Here is a 12,984-nt window from a genome sequence, read left to right on the forward strand (position 1 = left end):
AGAAAATATTTGAAGTGTATACATAAGAACACTTTAAGACCACTACCAAAACTTTATTTGTAGATCTTAACATTTTAGAGAATTTAGTACTCCCTAAAGTTATCTTTTTAGTCCCCTCTGAGGTACCAAGGTTTAGATAATTTGCTTAAGTTTTTCAGCTAATATAGGAGTTAGAAAACACAAATACTACAGTGTTTCCTGAATTTATCTGGATGGTGGACATAGTTACTTTATAATTACAGGGACAGTTTTTTTAAATAACCATGGTTCTTGAGGAAGTCATTTTTTAAGCCTACCATTTGCTTTTTATTTTGGCATGTTGTTTTTAATTTCTTAATTTTTTAAATTGATTTTAACAAGAGAGAAAGAGATATTGAGAGATGAATTTGTTGTTCCACTTATTTATGTATTCATTGACTGCTTCTTGTGTGTGCCCTGAATGCACATCAGACCTGCAACCTTAGCCTATGGGGATGATGCTCTAACCAACTGAGCTACCTGGCCAGGGCCTGATTTTTAATTCTTTAAGTAGTGTTGAAAAGGTGATGGCATATCCATTTTAGAGAGTAGGAAACTGAAGTTCAGAGATTTAAATTTGTTATTATTATACTGGGGTTTATATAAATTCTAAAGTCTTTCTCTCCCACTTCACTGTGCTGCATTCTGGTTGGATTGGTTAGTTTTCTTGTCTAATTCATTGTGTGGTGTGTGCATATAGCCTAGGAATTAATCCTATCTTGAGTTTTGGTTTCAGATACAGGTTTAAGTATTCCATGTTAACCAAATATATTCAGAATTTGGATATTTGATACTCAGATAATGGTTAATACTATCTCTTTTTAGTACTTTATAATATCTGAAGGCTTATAATTCATTGCTTTCACAATCACATTTTTTCATACATTTTTTTATCAAATATCATTAAAAATCATAAACATTTTAAACTTATTTTCAGTTTCATTTTATTGGGTGGTGAGTTTGTTTTCAGATATTGATGAATTTCGTGGCCATTTTTCTCAGTTCCAATTTCAAACGTACTTGGGAATTTTAGTTCACAATTTGCAGCTTGAGTGGGAAATGTATTTTTCTTTTCTTTTCTTCTGGGGCCCTCCATGTATGCCCCCCTCCCTGCCCCTGGCATTCATAGCCCCATTTTTGTTGACTTTACCCATTTCTGCCATACCTTCAGTCCAGGTTCAGGATTTCATTCTGAAATATTAACTGGCACTATCAGAGATATACATGTACAAGTTTTGTATGTATTACCCTTTCTTCAGCTGTGGGTGACAGTTTGATATAATCAGTAACTAGCTATTAATAATTGCTTTTTCCCACCTTCCTTTCAGGACTTTTGTTTGGTTTCTACCTCTGAGTATTGCTTTTGATGCTGTTACTTTGTGCATGATTTGATTTACTGACTGCCTTTGCTAGTTTCTGGCCCTGGAGCACCGTGAGTTCATGGAATCATCAGTTTGTTGCTGTGTGTTTGCTCCATGTTTTGGTCCAAAGACATATTTGATATATTGGAGCATGACTGTTTCTCCCTAAATTAATAAGATTTTAAAAATGTCATTATTATTACATTTGGAGCAAGCGGGCAGAGTGTGTTTGGTTGAAAGCAATAGTCCACTATGTCATTTTATCAAGAAGTCCTTTGTTCTTTTAATCTCACAATGTGGTTTATTTATACAGATGGGCCCAACTTGGTACAATTAAAAATTTTTGATGCTGTGGAAGTGGTCACACCTTCAGTAGAAATGTACTTTGAATTTTGACCTTTTCCCGAGCTAGTGATATGCGGTACAATACCCTCTCGTGATGCTGGACAGCGGCAGCGAGCCTCCGCCCCCCCCATCAGCCGCTGTGTCCCCAGGGTAAGCAGCCGGTGGACGCTCCACAGTGCATTCATTTCCTTAGACGACTGTGCCCAAGGGGAGGCTAATTACTGTGCGTGTTCTGAGCACATGTAAGGTAGGCTAGGCTATGATGTTTGATAGGTTAGGTATATTAAGTGCATTTTTGACTTAAGATATTTACAATTTATAATGGGGCTGTTTCAATTTATGATGGGTCTATTGGGGCCGAACCCCACTGTAAGTTGATGAGCAGCTGTGTAGGTCTGCAGGTAGTAGATACTGAAATATTTATTAAATGAATGTAGAGGATCTTGGAGAAACCATAGCAGTTTCAAAGCCTCAATCCCAACCTTAATGTCGTCCGGTGGTTCTCAAAGTGTGGTTGATGGACCCTTGGGAGTCCCCGAGAATCTTCTGTGGAGTCCACACAGTTAAAACTTTTTGTTATATGTTATTTGCCATTTTCATCCTGTCGATGTTTGCATCTATGGGGCAGAAGCAGCGGTGCATGAAACTGCTGGGTCAAGGCAGTGGCCTCAGCAGACTCTGCTAGTAGTCACCACAGTCTTCATTGTCACGGACTCATAGTTAAAGAGAAAACCCATTGATTTCCCCCTTAGGATTGTCCTTGATAAAGCAGCAAAATTTGCACAGTTCATTAAATCTCACCTTTTGAGTACTATACTTTTAATACTCTGTCTAGTGAGAATGGAAAACTTCGTAGAAAGCACGTCTGCCTACCAAAGTGTAATGGTTGTCTTGGGGAAAAGCACTTGGGCGATTGGCTTGTGTACTGAACCTGCCCCTTTCTTTATGGAATATTGTTTTTACTTGAAAGAATGGCTGAAAAATTATGGATATTGAAACTTGGATTTTCGCTGACAGTTTCTTAAAATTAAGCAAGGTGAGCCTTTCACATCAAGGAAAACATCTGACAGTATTTGTTGACAGTGATAAAATTTGAGTTTTCAGGTGAAAATTGTTGGTAAATTTGAATCTGGCACCCATGAGTGTGACAGCTTCTCAGTACTCAAAAGACTTTCAGGATGAGGTGGGTGATGATATTAATGTGGAGTTTTTGATATATCAGTGTTTGAAAATCTGCTTAATCAGTGAACCAGTATTATCCAGATGACAATGTTTGATGTTACAAAATCATGCATGGGTCAGAGTTGTTCAGAGTGCAACGTAGGTCATTATTTTTTAATGTAACAACATGAAGGTTGATTGACATGGTTTCAGACTTCACTTTGCAACTAACCTTTAAGAAAGTACTGCTTGTCAGGTTTTAGCATAATATCAAGAAAATTATCTCTTAATATTTGTGAAAGGCTATTGAAATTGTCCTTCCTTTTACAAGTACTTGTCTTTTTGAGGCTGGGTTTCCTTATGTTTTAATAAAAAAGCATATTGCAACAGATTGAATGGAGAAATAGGTAAGAGAATCCAGCTGTTCCTTATTCAGACATAAGATTTGTAAAAATGAAAGCAGTGCCAACTCTCTGAATTGTTTTATGTCACAAGTTATTTTTTATAAAATTGCTTATGTTAACATATAATGGGCTTATTATGAAATGAATTAATATTCCAAATGTTTCTAAGTTTTAATTTATTATATGGTAAATATTGACAGCTATAACCCAAACAACGAAAACTTCTTGGGGGGTTCTCAATTTTTAAGTAGGAATCCTGTTATCAAGAAGGTTGAGAAGCACTGAACTAGTAAATTTGATTGGAACTCTAGAAGTATTTGTCACAAATCTTTCACCTTGTTGCCTGTAGCACATCTGGTTCCTACTATACAGCTGTTTCTGTTCTGTCCTGATAAACATGAAGAAGACCTGAGAAAAACCAGTGAAGGGTGGCCAATTTCAAGGACATGTAGTTGTCTTTTTCCTAAATCTTTCTTTAGTAGTAAGAACCAAATGGACTGCAGATCGTTAGGACTTTGAACACCTGTATAACATTGTGTACTGTGTTGGTACTTAGTTGTTCCTGCTTTTGAATTACAGATCAGGCATTAATTTTCAGTGGAGACCTTTTATATAGCACATAATACATTTTGTGGTTTTACACTTATCTAGGTCAGCATTTTTCAACTGGTATGCCGCAAGAATTTTTAAAACATGGAGTACCTGACTATTTAGTCAAGGTGCACTGACTTCTTTTCCCTTAGATTGTCAATAAATAAATAAATAAATAAATAAATAACAACAGCCAACACAGCAATAGCCATCTGGTGTGAATGCCCTGTCTTGAACCAAAAAAATATAGCTTATATAATAGAGTTGCATCTTACTAGTCACATTACATAATAAGGTTGCATCTGATTGGTTAATTCTTGGTACCAGACTGGGAATCGAACCTGCGACTGTTCAGTTCATGGGATGACACTGCAACCAACTGAGCCACACTAGCCAGGGCAGCACCTGATTTTCTTAAAAAGTCACTTTGGAGCAAAAAGGGTAGGTAATTACTACTACTACTACTTCTGTTGTTGTTGTTGTTATAAATCAAAATTATACTTTCTTTGGTCAGATCATCAAAGTCCATTTTTGGGGTGCTGCAGAATTTTAGTAATTAGTTTATGTGTGCCATGAGATGAAAAAGGTTGAAAATTGCTGTACTAAATTTATTGATCTTGACACTGGGTCATCAGCTCATTGAAGGCAAAAACCCTTGTCTGTTTTGATCAGTTTATCCCGAGCACATGGCATAGGGAATTTGATAGCCTTTGTCTGTGCGGACAACACTCAGTATGTTGAATAATGACCACTCTTTAAAAACAAACTTTTTTCCAGTTTTATTGAGAAATAATTGATGTGTTACTGTATGAGTTTAAGGCATACATCATGGTGGTTTAATTTACATATATTGTAAAATGATTACCACAGTAGATTCAATTAACATCCATCATCTCCTATAAATATAATAAAAAGAAGAAAATTATTTTTCTCTTTGTGATGAGAACTCTTAGAATTTACTCTCTAAACACCTTTCCTGTATATCATACTTTCCTATATATCATATGGAAGTGCTAACTATAGTCGTCATATTGTGCATTACATTCCTGGTAATTAAGGGACCACTCTTAAGACACTTGCTAAAGTGGGTTTTGATTTTAACCAGTTTAGTTGTATACATGATTTTATAAGAGTTCATAATTAAATTTTTGCCTCGGGTATTCTCTAGCAATAATGAGGTGCCCCCAGTTTTGTTTCATTTCTTTTTTTAAATTGTAATATTTCTATAACTTAACTTTTTACTAATTTTATTTGTTTAAATTTATTTTTAAAATAAGGACAATAGCAGTTTATACGTTTTCTTATGTGCGAGGCGCTGTTATTTCCATTAGGAACATCGTAGATAAGAGGTGCCCCCAGTTTCATTTCCTAGACACACATAGGCAGGTTTTATGACATACAGAAAGAAGCCTTTTAAACTTATGAATCATGAAACTGACCTTTGAAAAACAACAAAAACAAGTTATGTTTTACTTTAAATTATTTGGGTGATGCTCTTTTTGTCTTATTTCTCAGTATTTTATATTCTTGCTTGTTGAAAATGTCTTCTCCCTAACAGTCGTGACCAAGAGGCACAGATTTTTAATTCTACTTGGTATAGTAGCTGTATTTTGAAGGGGAATAGGGAGACAGTGAGGTTATTGTTCATTTCAGATTTTGGTGGTACTTTTTAACATTTCTACTGGTGCTGCTCCACCCTCCAAGGGGTAAATGATGTTAAGGAGTGCTTCTTAAGATTTCTTGACTTTGATATATATGTTCTCAGTCATTATTTGTATCATCGTCAAACCAGTAATGACTTTTGGAGATTTATTTGAAGAGAGAAATTCTGTTTCCAGGCATGTAACTTCTAGGGAGATGGAAACATTTTAAAAAAGGATTCTTTTGAATTTAAAGTTACTTAGGCTAGGAGTGGAATTAGAGTCGCTGAAGAGTAACAAGCTGTGAGGTCAGGAAAAGTAAAAAATAACACAGTGGAAACAGTAAGAAATGAGCCACAGACGAACCTGCAGTAAAGATGACCCATTCAGGAAGTCTTATGAGTCAGACTTGCCATGTCTGCGTTGCTCTGAGTTAGAGGCCATCTGCTCTAACCCCTTTGCTTTTAGAGAAAAAAATCTAGCTAAGATATGTTCTTCCTTCGATAAGATATGTTCTTCCTTCGATACATTTTACTCTTTCTCTTCCACCCTCAGTATCTTTTCTTTGAAAAATTAATTCAGAATGCTTTAATCAGTTTCACATTTGCACATTGTTAATTTTTGTAGTTTGTGTCACAAGCAAACCCACTGTAGCTTCTTTAAGTTTTTGATATTGGTGGACAGGGCCAATTTCAATACCGTGGGGGCAGTGTCTTGTTACCCGAAGTTTTTTCCTCTGCAGGCCCTCCAGCATAGGAACACCTGTTTTGCAGTTGACCCATGGTTACCATTCCCTGTGTCACTTCATTCATTGCCTTCGTAGTGACACTGGCTATAGCGGTTCTGCCGCTTTCTGCCCTTTGGTTACCAGGTGGCCAATGTCGGCGGCTCTTAAGTTTTAACGTTTTTTCTAATGTCTTTCTCCTCTGAGGCAGGTAGAAAGAATGAGTTAGGAGAAAATGGGTCATGTGTTGTGATCATTTCTCCTTTACATCTTTACTGCTTATTAATTACATTTCTATCAGATTTTATTTTAACTTCTCACTGCTTACCTCTTACCTCTAGGGGAATAAAAACTTTGTTTTTCTCTTCTCTTTTCTCTGCTGCTTCTATTTTCATTATGTGTCAAGGGATAACCTTAGGTATAAACAGTACTTTCGGTGGAGATAGATTTATGTCTGTCAAAGAAAAATTAAACCACAAATTTAGATGTAAAAATGGATGATAAAGGAGAACCAGCATTGTGTACTTTACTTAGTATCTTTGAAGGTGCTTGGATGGCCTTTTCAGAACCTCTAAAATGTGCCTGCTTATTCTTTATACCTTAAGATTCTTTATCTTAAGAACACATATGTTTATGACAGTAGTTTTATTCTATTTTCTTGGCATTATGTTAGTTACTAGCGACAGTTCACCACACTATTTCAGTGGGAAATTGTTTTGAATTCTAGTCAGCTCTCTGTATGTTGCAGTTAGCCTCCACAGTCCTGGCTAATTTATTTGTGTGAATCATTTTCATTGATTGCCATATGGGATATTTGTAGCTATTTGTTTTTCCAGCGAGAGGAAAATTCATGTTGCTGAGCATACATCTGTGTTCTTGGTGTTGCGTACTTCTGAGGGATCATCATTATCCCCATGCTTGTTTTACATTGCTTTTCATCCTTACAAAAAGCATAGGAAGATGTGAGGTGTGATTATCCCCAGTTTTTACAGGTGACAGGATTTTAACAGGTGACAGAAGTTTATTTACCTTTTAGTGAAATTGAGATTCAGCTCTCAAGTTTGATCCCAACAAACCTCCATTATTTCTTTATTGTATCATAGTACGTGAGCTGACGGATTCAAACCCTCGAGTTTTATTTTGATAGCATGAAGCCACTACAAGTTTTGGAATGGGAATGCCCAAGTGAAGATGACATGTCAGAAAGAAGCAAAAATGTTCTCGAGTATTATTCCTCCACCCCCACCAAATCTCTGTATTTTAGGAAGAATGTGGAGTTTGTTTAAAGTACAGCTAAGAGGGTGGGAAGGAGACTGGGAGATGGGCAGAGGAACAGGGGGACTGGTGGTAGGAGTAAAAAGGAAAGGAAGACGTTTGTAATAAAAGTCTCATATAAGTTTTTATAATGGTTTAGGGTTTGTGTGAGGAAAGTGGAGACAGGAAAGTGAAGAGGAGTAGAGTGTGCTGTTGTCAAATGTTGTAATTAAAGTCTGAGAAGTGATGAGGATAAAGTAGGCGGGAACTTCTTTATGGGAATGCTTTCACCAGAGCTGACAGGCAGTTCAGCTTGATCTTGAAGGATGCATTAGGAGTGTTCTAGACAGAAGCGGGGAGGAAGGGAGATTTCAAGAGAAATTGATGACAAGGTTAAAAACAAAATAGGAAATATTTCAGTGATCATCCGTGGCCTAAGGTTTCTCTTAGCATAGGTCATCTGGGGGGCTGCTGCTGGCGGTGGTGAGGAGGAGGAGGTATGACTGATGGTGTGTTGTTTAGAATGAAGCCGAAATCAGATTTATGAAACCTAAGTTTAGGTCTGTTCTTATGTATCAGAGAGATTCAATGCGTAAAATGGTAGGAGTCATTGTAACCTTTGAAACAACTAAAGAATTACTCAGCTAGTTCGTATGCTGTCAGGAGAGGGTTATATGACTTAGGTGGAATTGGCTTGCTTAACTCCCTCTGCACAGTGTGTATTTGTGAACTTCAACTCTGTTGCTTATGTAGGGGTTGAAAAGTCTCTTGGCAACAGGCTTCCAGTTGCAACCAACACCTGTCTTTGCTAATTGGTATGCCCAGTTCTGGTCCTAGAGCCTCTGGGGAGTTTGTGTTTGAGTTCAACTTCATCAGGTTTAAACTGGAGCATGAACGTGAAGGGCCTTTGGGTCAGCCTGTTGATTGAGAAGGAAAAGGCAAACATGCAGAGGGAGAGGAGGGAATGAAACCTCCTGGATTAAATGGCGGTTAATTTACATGCGGGTGTTTTTCAGCTCTGTTTATTAAAAACAGGCAATTTTACTTTGTTGTTCTTTGGTAGCCCCGATAGAGGAAGAGAAATGACCAGGACCCGAGGTTATAGCATTTTCTGGCATATTTCTGCACCAGGGTAGTTTCTTGTAGACACCTTCATATACTTTCTCTCTTTTAAAAAAAATGTAGGTGGGTAGGTTTCCTGTCGGCTGTGTTCCCATGCACTTTATTGCGCTCATTTGAACACTTACTAAATTATTTTATAATTGTTTATATGTCTTCCTCTTCTGCTAGCCTGTGAGTTCTAGCGGTGTGTGATGGTATTCATTTCTATTTCCTGGACCTAAAATGGTTCTGGGCGTATAAGTGTTTGAGCGGAAGTGGGATTGCAAAATGGACTGCATTAGGTAGTTTATACTTTGTCCTACCAAATGTAACAGGTTATCAACAACAAAACAAAAGGATATTGCCAATTTTTAGTTGAAAAATTTCCCCTCTTTTCCTTCCTCCTTGTCTGCTTTCAGCTCTTGTTCTTTTTCCTGGGGCTGAATTAAAACGTGAAGGCAGGACACACTCACTGGAAGACAAAGCCTTCATCATGGGTCCCTGTTTGCGGCCTTGTCTCCTCCCCTGCTTCTCCCTGTGCCCTAAAAACACACGGGCTGTCCAGTTCTTCCCTCCACGGTGCTGGTTCTTTTGGAATTGCACAACAGGCTGAAATAAAGCCTTTGGTATTTTAGAAAAGACAATCTTGTAGGATTAAGTGTTTAACTAGTGGTGACTAGATACTTAAGTGTCTTGAGTAAGAGTGTCAACTTGAGTTCTGGGCAGTGCCTTTATGTACAAATGTCTCATACATTTTTTTCCCCAAGAGCAATTTTTTGTTCTAATTGGCTTGAGCAGTATCTGCTTTTACATAGTACTTCAAGCAGTTTTCAATAAATCTACAGGAGTTTGAAAAATTTTGTTAAGTTACTCTCTCAGGAGACACCCAGAAACGCTCCCTAATTAACATATTAATCATACCTTGTGTAAGTCAGGCAAACAAGCCTGACCAATAAACTAAATTACTGGTGGGGTAGTCAGAGAGTTCTCAGCCCCCCGCATTTACTCTTACAAAATCCAAGAATTAAAACACCCGACAGACTGTTTTAGGGTACAGTTTGTGCTTTTCTGACTTCAGGTTTATTTTTTGCTGTGTAAGCCACTGACTGTTTGTCATCTCAAGTGGAAATAAGGGTCATGGTTAATATTAGACCATGTCAGAGGGCAATTTATTTGGTATTTGTAATGATTAGTTTTTTAGGGGCTTGAGGGGAGTAGCAGCATTCAGTACCTGCTGAGCTGGAGCAGGGCCTTGCCTCTGTCCCTAATACTGCATGCCCTTAGCCCTGGATGGAGTAACTTTTCCGTGTTCCTGCTGATCAGCTGAGAAATTTTCTGGTTAACTGGTTGGAGATGATGTGATTCAACAATATAAATGGTTTATTTGCGGGGTGTGTGTTTGTGTGTGAGAGAAAATGCCCAAGAAACACTTGATGCCAACATTTTATTGGTTATAAAGTTTGAAGATATTATAGTCTCAGCTCTGCCATCTCTTATCTGTGTGTGATCTAGGGAAAAGTATGTAGCTATTTCCATATCTGTAAAATGGGAATGATAAAACATACCCTGAGGAGTCGCTGTGAGAAATTACAAGAGAATATGTGATATGCCCAGCACTATAGCCACAGAAAGTTATATCCTTACTCATTTAGAAAAATAAAATATTTTAGTGGGTCTCAACATCAGTTGAGATGTACTGGGTGACTGATCTCGTCCCCACTTTGGCATGGCGTGGCTTTTCTTAGGCCCCTACCAAAATAACTTTTGCTTGCCTGGTGACACTAGCATTGTTGATTATTCTCTTTTCCTCTTGGACAGGGAGTAAGGACTTCCTGTATCCTTGTCTATCTGGCTAGTTTGTTGTACACAATCAAGATTTTCCCTCCTGTCTTAACCTCAAATAACCAAAAGCAAAGCTAGGTAATGCTGCTAAGCCATATATAACATTTTCATGGCTTTTGAGCTGACGAGTGTAATTCTTTGCTGCTTTTAGCCTGAATTGAAATTTAGGAATGTTCATTTTCTAGCAATTTGTTTTATTTTGTTCATGTCTAAGCTTAAACATGTACCATAGCTTGATCATTATGTATAGAAAGGCCTACAGTATTTATATGAGAAATTCTATTTAGTTGCTATAAGCTTCTTGCTCATGTAAAATCTGATTTATCCTGGATCTACTGATTTTTTTCAGGCAATATAGACATAGGTAAAATTAGATTTTGATAGCAATGAAAGTTATTCTAAGCTTCTCCTATTCTGTACTTGAAGTAATTGCATAGAATTGAAGTAATTGCATAGAATATCTTGCTTACCTTAACAATTGGCCCTCCGTATTGGTAGGTTTTGTATCCAACAGTATTTTTGATCTGTGGTTGAGAATCTGTGGATGCAGACTGACTGTATGCACTGTTCTATGCCATTTTATTTAAGGGATTGGAACATCCATGGAGTTTGGTGTCTGAGGGGGGTCACGGCAGCATTTCCGTGGATACTGAGGGACAATTGTAAAGTTAAAGTCTATATTGTCATATTCCTGTATCTAAGTGGTGTAGCGTAGAACTCTTCAGTAGAAACATTTTGCACAGGGAAAATAATTGTAAAAATGGCTCAAAGATCTACACAGTTGAGTTCATATTGAATACATTTTGGGCCTTTGGGTTCTGATTCAATGAAAAGTCTACTTATAGTCATTTTCTGTGTCATGGACTTAAAGGCTCCTGTGATTGGATTGCATTCTGAGTATTCTTTCAAATCATAACGTTAAGGCACTATTAACCGAAGTTATTTTAAGTTCTTTCTCTCTCCTTTATTTTAATTTATGTTGTGAGGAAAGAAAAACACCAACTGTTGAAAACATCTCAGTTCTTAAGCCTTTATATTTTACTATCAAAATTATAGATAGAGTGAATTTTGTTGGTATTTATTTCATACCTAGAGCAGCTGTTAAGACAGTGGTGTAATGTAAAACTCCTGATTAATGATTGTGTGATTTTGATTTTTTTTAAAGCTACATATTTTAAGTTTGATCAGTATCTTGTGTGAAATTTTAATTTTTATTTCATTTCCCTTCTTGATAGTATTGTGCCACCTAGTGGAAACCTATGTCCCTTAATGTATATCTCAGAATGTAGATGGAATGCGAGACCCATTTTAACATGTTAACAAAAAATAGTTTGGAATGTTTGAACTTCTTGATTGACTTGGAATTCTTTAGAACAATGATTGATTTCCTAAAAAAGAGTTTAGGACAAATAAAATTCTTAGTAAGTGAAGGTTTAGTTGATGTCTTAAAATTATGAACTCCTCAGTGTTAAAATCTGTTTCTTTTTTCAACAAGAAATACCTTACATTTTTTTATTAGTGAAACTTTAACCAAAGCATATTATATTTCCATCAGTTAATATTAAAATAATTGTTGCTTTATGAGTCTTGTCAAAATCCCCCTGCCCCCTGGGGTTTTAGGTGTTGTACACCTACACAAAATGTAGTGGAGTTTACATGCTGTTTACACAATCTAGATTTATTTGGAAGTAACAGGAGAAAAACACATTGGATGATAAATACTAATAAAATGATCTAAAAAAATGAGCTGCCTTGAGAATAATCTGAAATAAATTAGACGTTTGTCATTTGAACACTTCTTACCAAATGATAAGATAAGCTCTAATTCGTGCGTACTTGAGTATAACTAAAATTTAGGGTTTTATCAATTGAAGAGTTGGTGTTCTCTTTGTCTTATTGGATAAATAGGAAGAAGATGCAAATTCTTTGTGAGCTATTCAGTGCACACATTTTTAGTAGCACTTGAGGAACATTTCTGTTTTGGGGTTGGACATTCTGTATAATCAACTGGAATATGAACTCTGAGGTTGTCTTCAGAATACTCATTTATTAGAAAGAATATTGAGAATTCTCTAACCAGTTAGAGAAAGTAGTTCTGAATTACATGATGTACAGTCATTCAAGCATATAACACCTTTATAAAGTTACAGATATTTTATAATGTTTTTATCTTATTCTTTTTTAGTTGCTGATGTACATTCACAATGAGCGGATTAGGAGAAAACTCCTTGGATCCACTGGTCCCTGATTCACGAAAACGCAAATTGCCATGTGATACCCCAGGACAAGGGTAGGCAATTTATTTTCTGCTGTTTCACCAAGGTCTCCTCCCCTTGCCCTTATTTTTTTGGTTTAAAGATAACATTTACACTTTCTGTTACTTACATTCTCTGGTTACATCTCTTGGTTTTTGTCTTTCTTTAAATATTATTTTGCTTTTTATAAGTAGGGGGTACAGCGATGAGATGGACATCATGATGTAATCGAAGCTTTATCGCTGATTCAGATAGAAGCGAGAATATTGTACAGTCTGTGATACTGTA

At 36.7% G+C, this 12,984-nt stretch overlaps 1 protein-coding gene across 1 annotated transcript in view; it reads left to right on the top strand.

Moving 5' to 3' along the window:
• Window positions 1-12,984, top strand: part of NCOA3 (nuclear receptor coactivator 3) — a 102,754-nt gene that overhangs the window by 65,118 nt on the left and 24,652 nt on the right. Inside the window, exon 3 of the mRNA XM_090286531.1 lies at window positions 12,627-12,731. Within this exon, the coding sequence (XP_090142657.1) occupies window positions 12,646-12,731 (86 nt within the window). The 5' untranslated portion in view covers window positions 12,627-12,645. The remainder of the gene's footprint in view (window positions 1-12,626; window positions 12,732-12,984) is intronic.

The sequence above is a fragment of the Furipterus horrens genome, unplaced genomic scaffold (assembly GCF_987537825.1).
Source record: "Furipterus horrens unplaced genomic scaffold, mFurHor1.1.pri manual_scaffold_8, whole genome shotgun sequence".
NCBI classification, from domain to species: Eukaryota; Metazoa; Chordata; class Mammalia; order Chiroptera; family Furipteridae; genus Furipterus; species Furipterus horrens.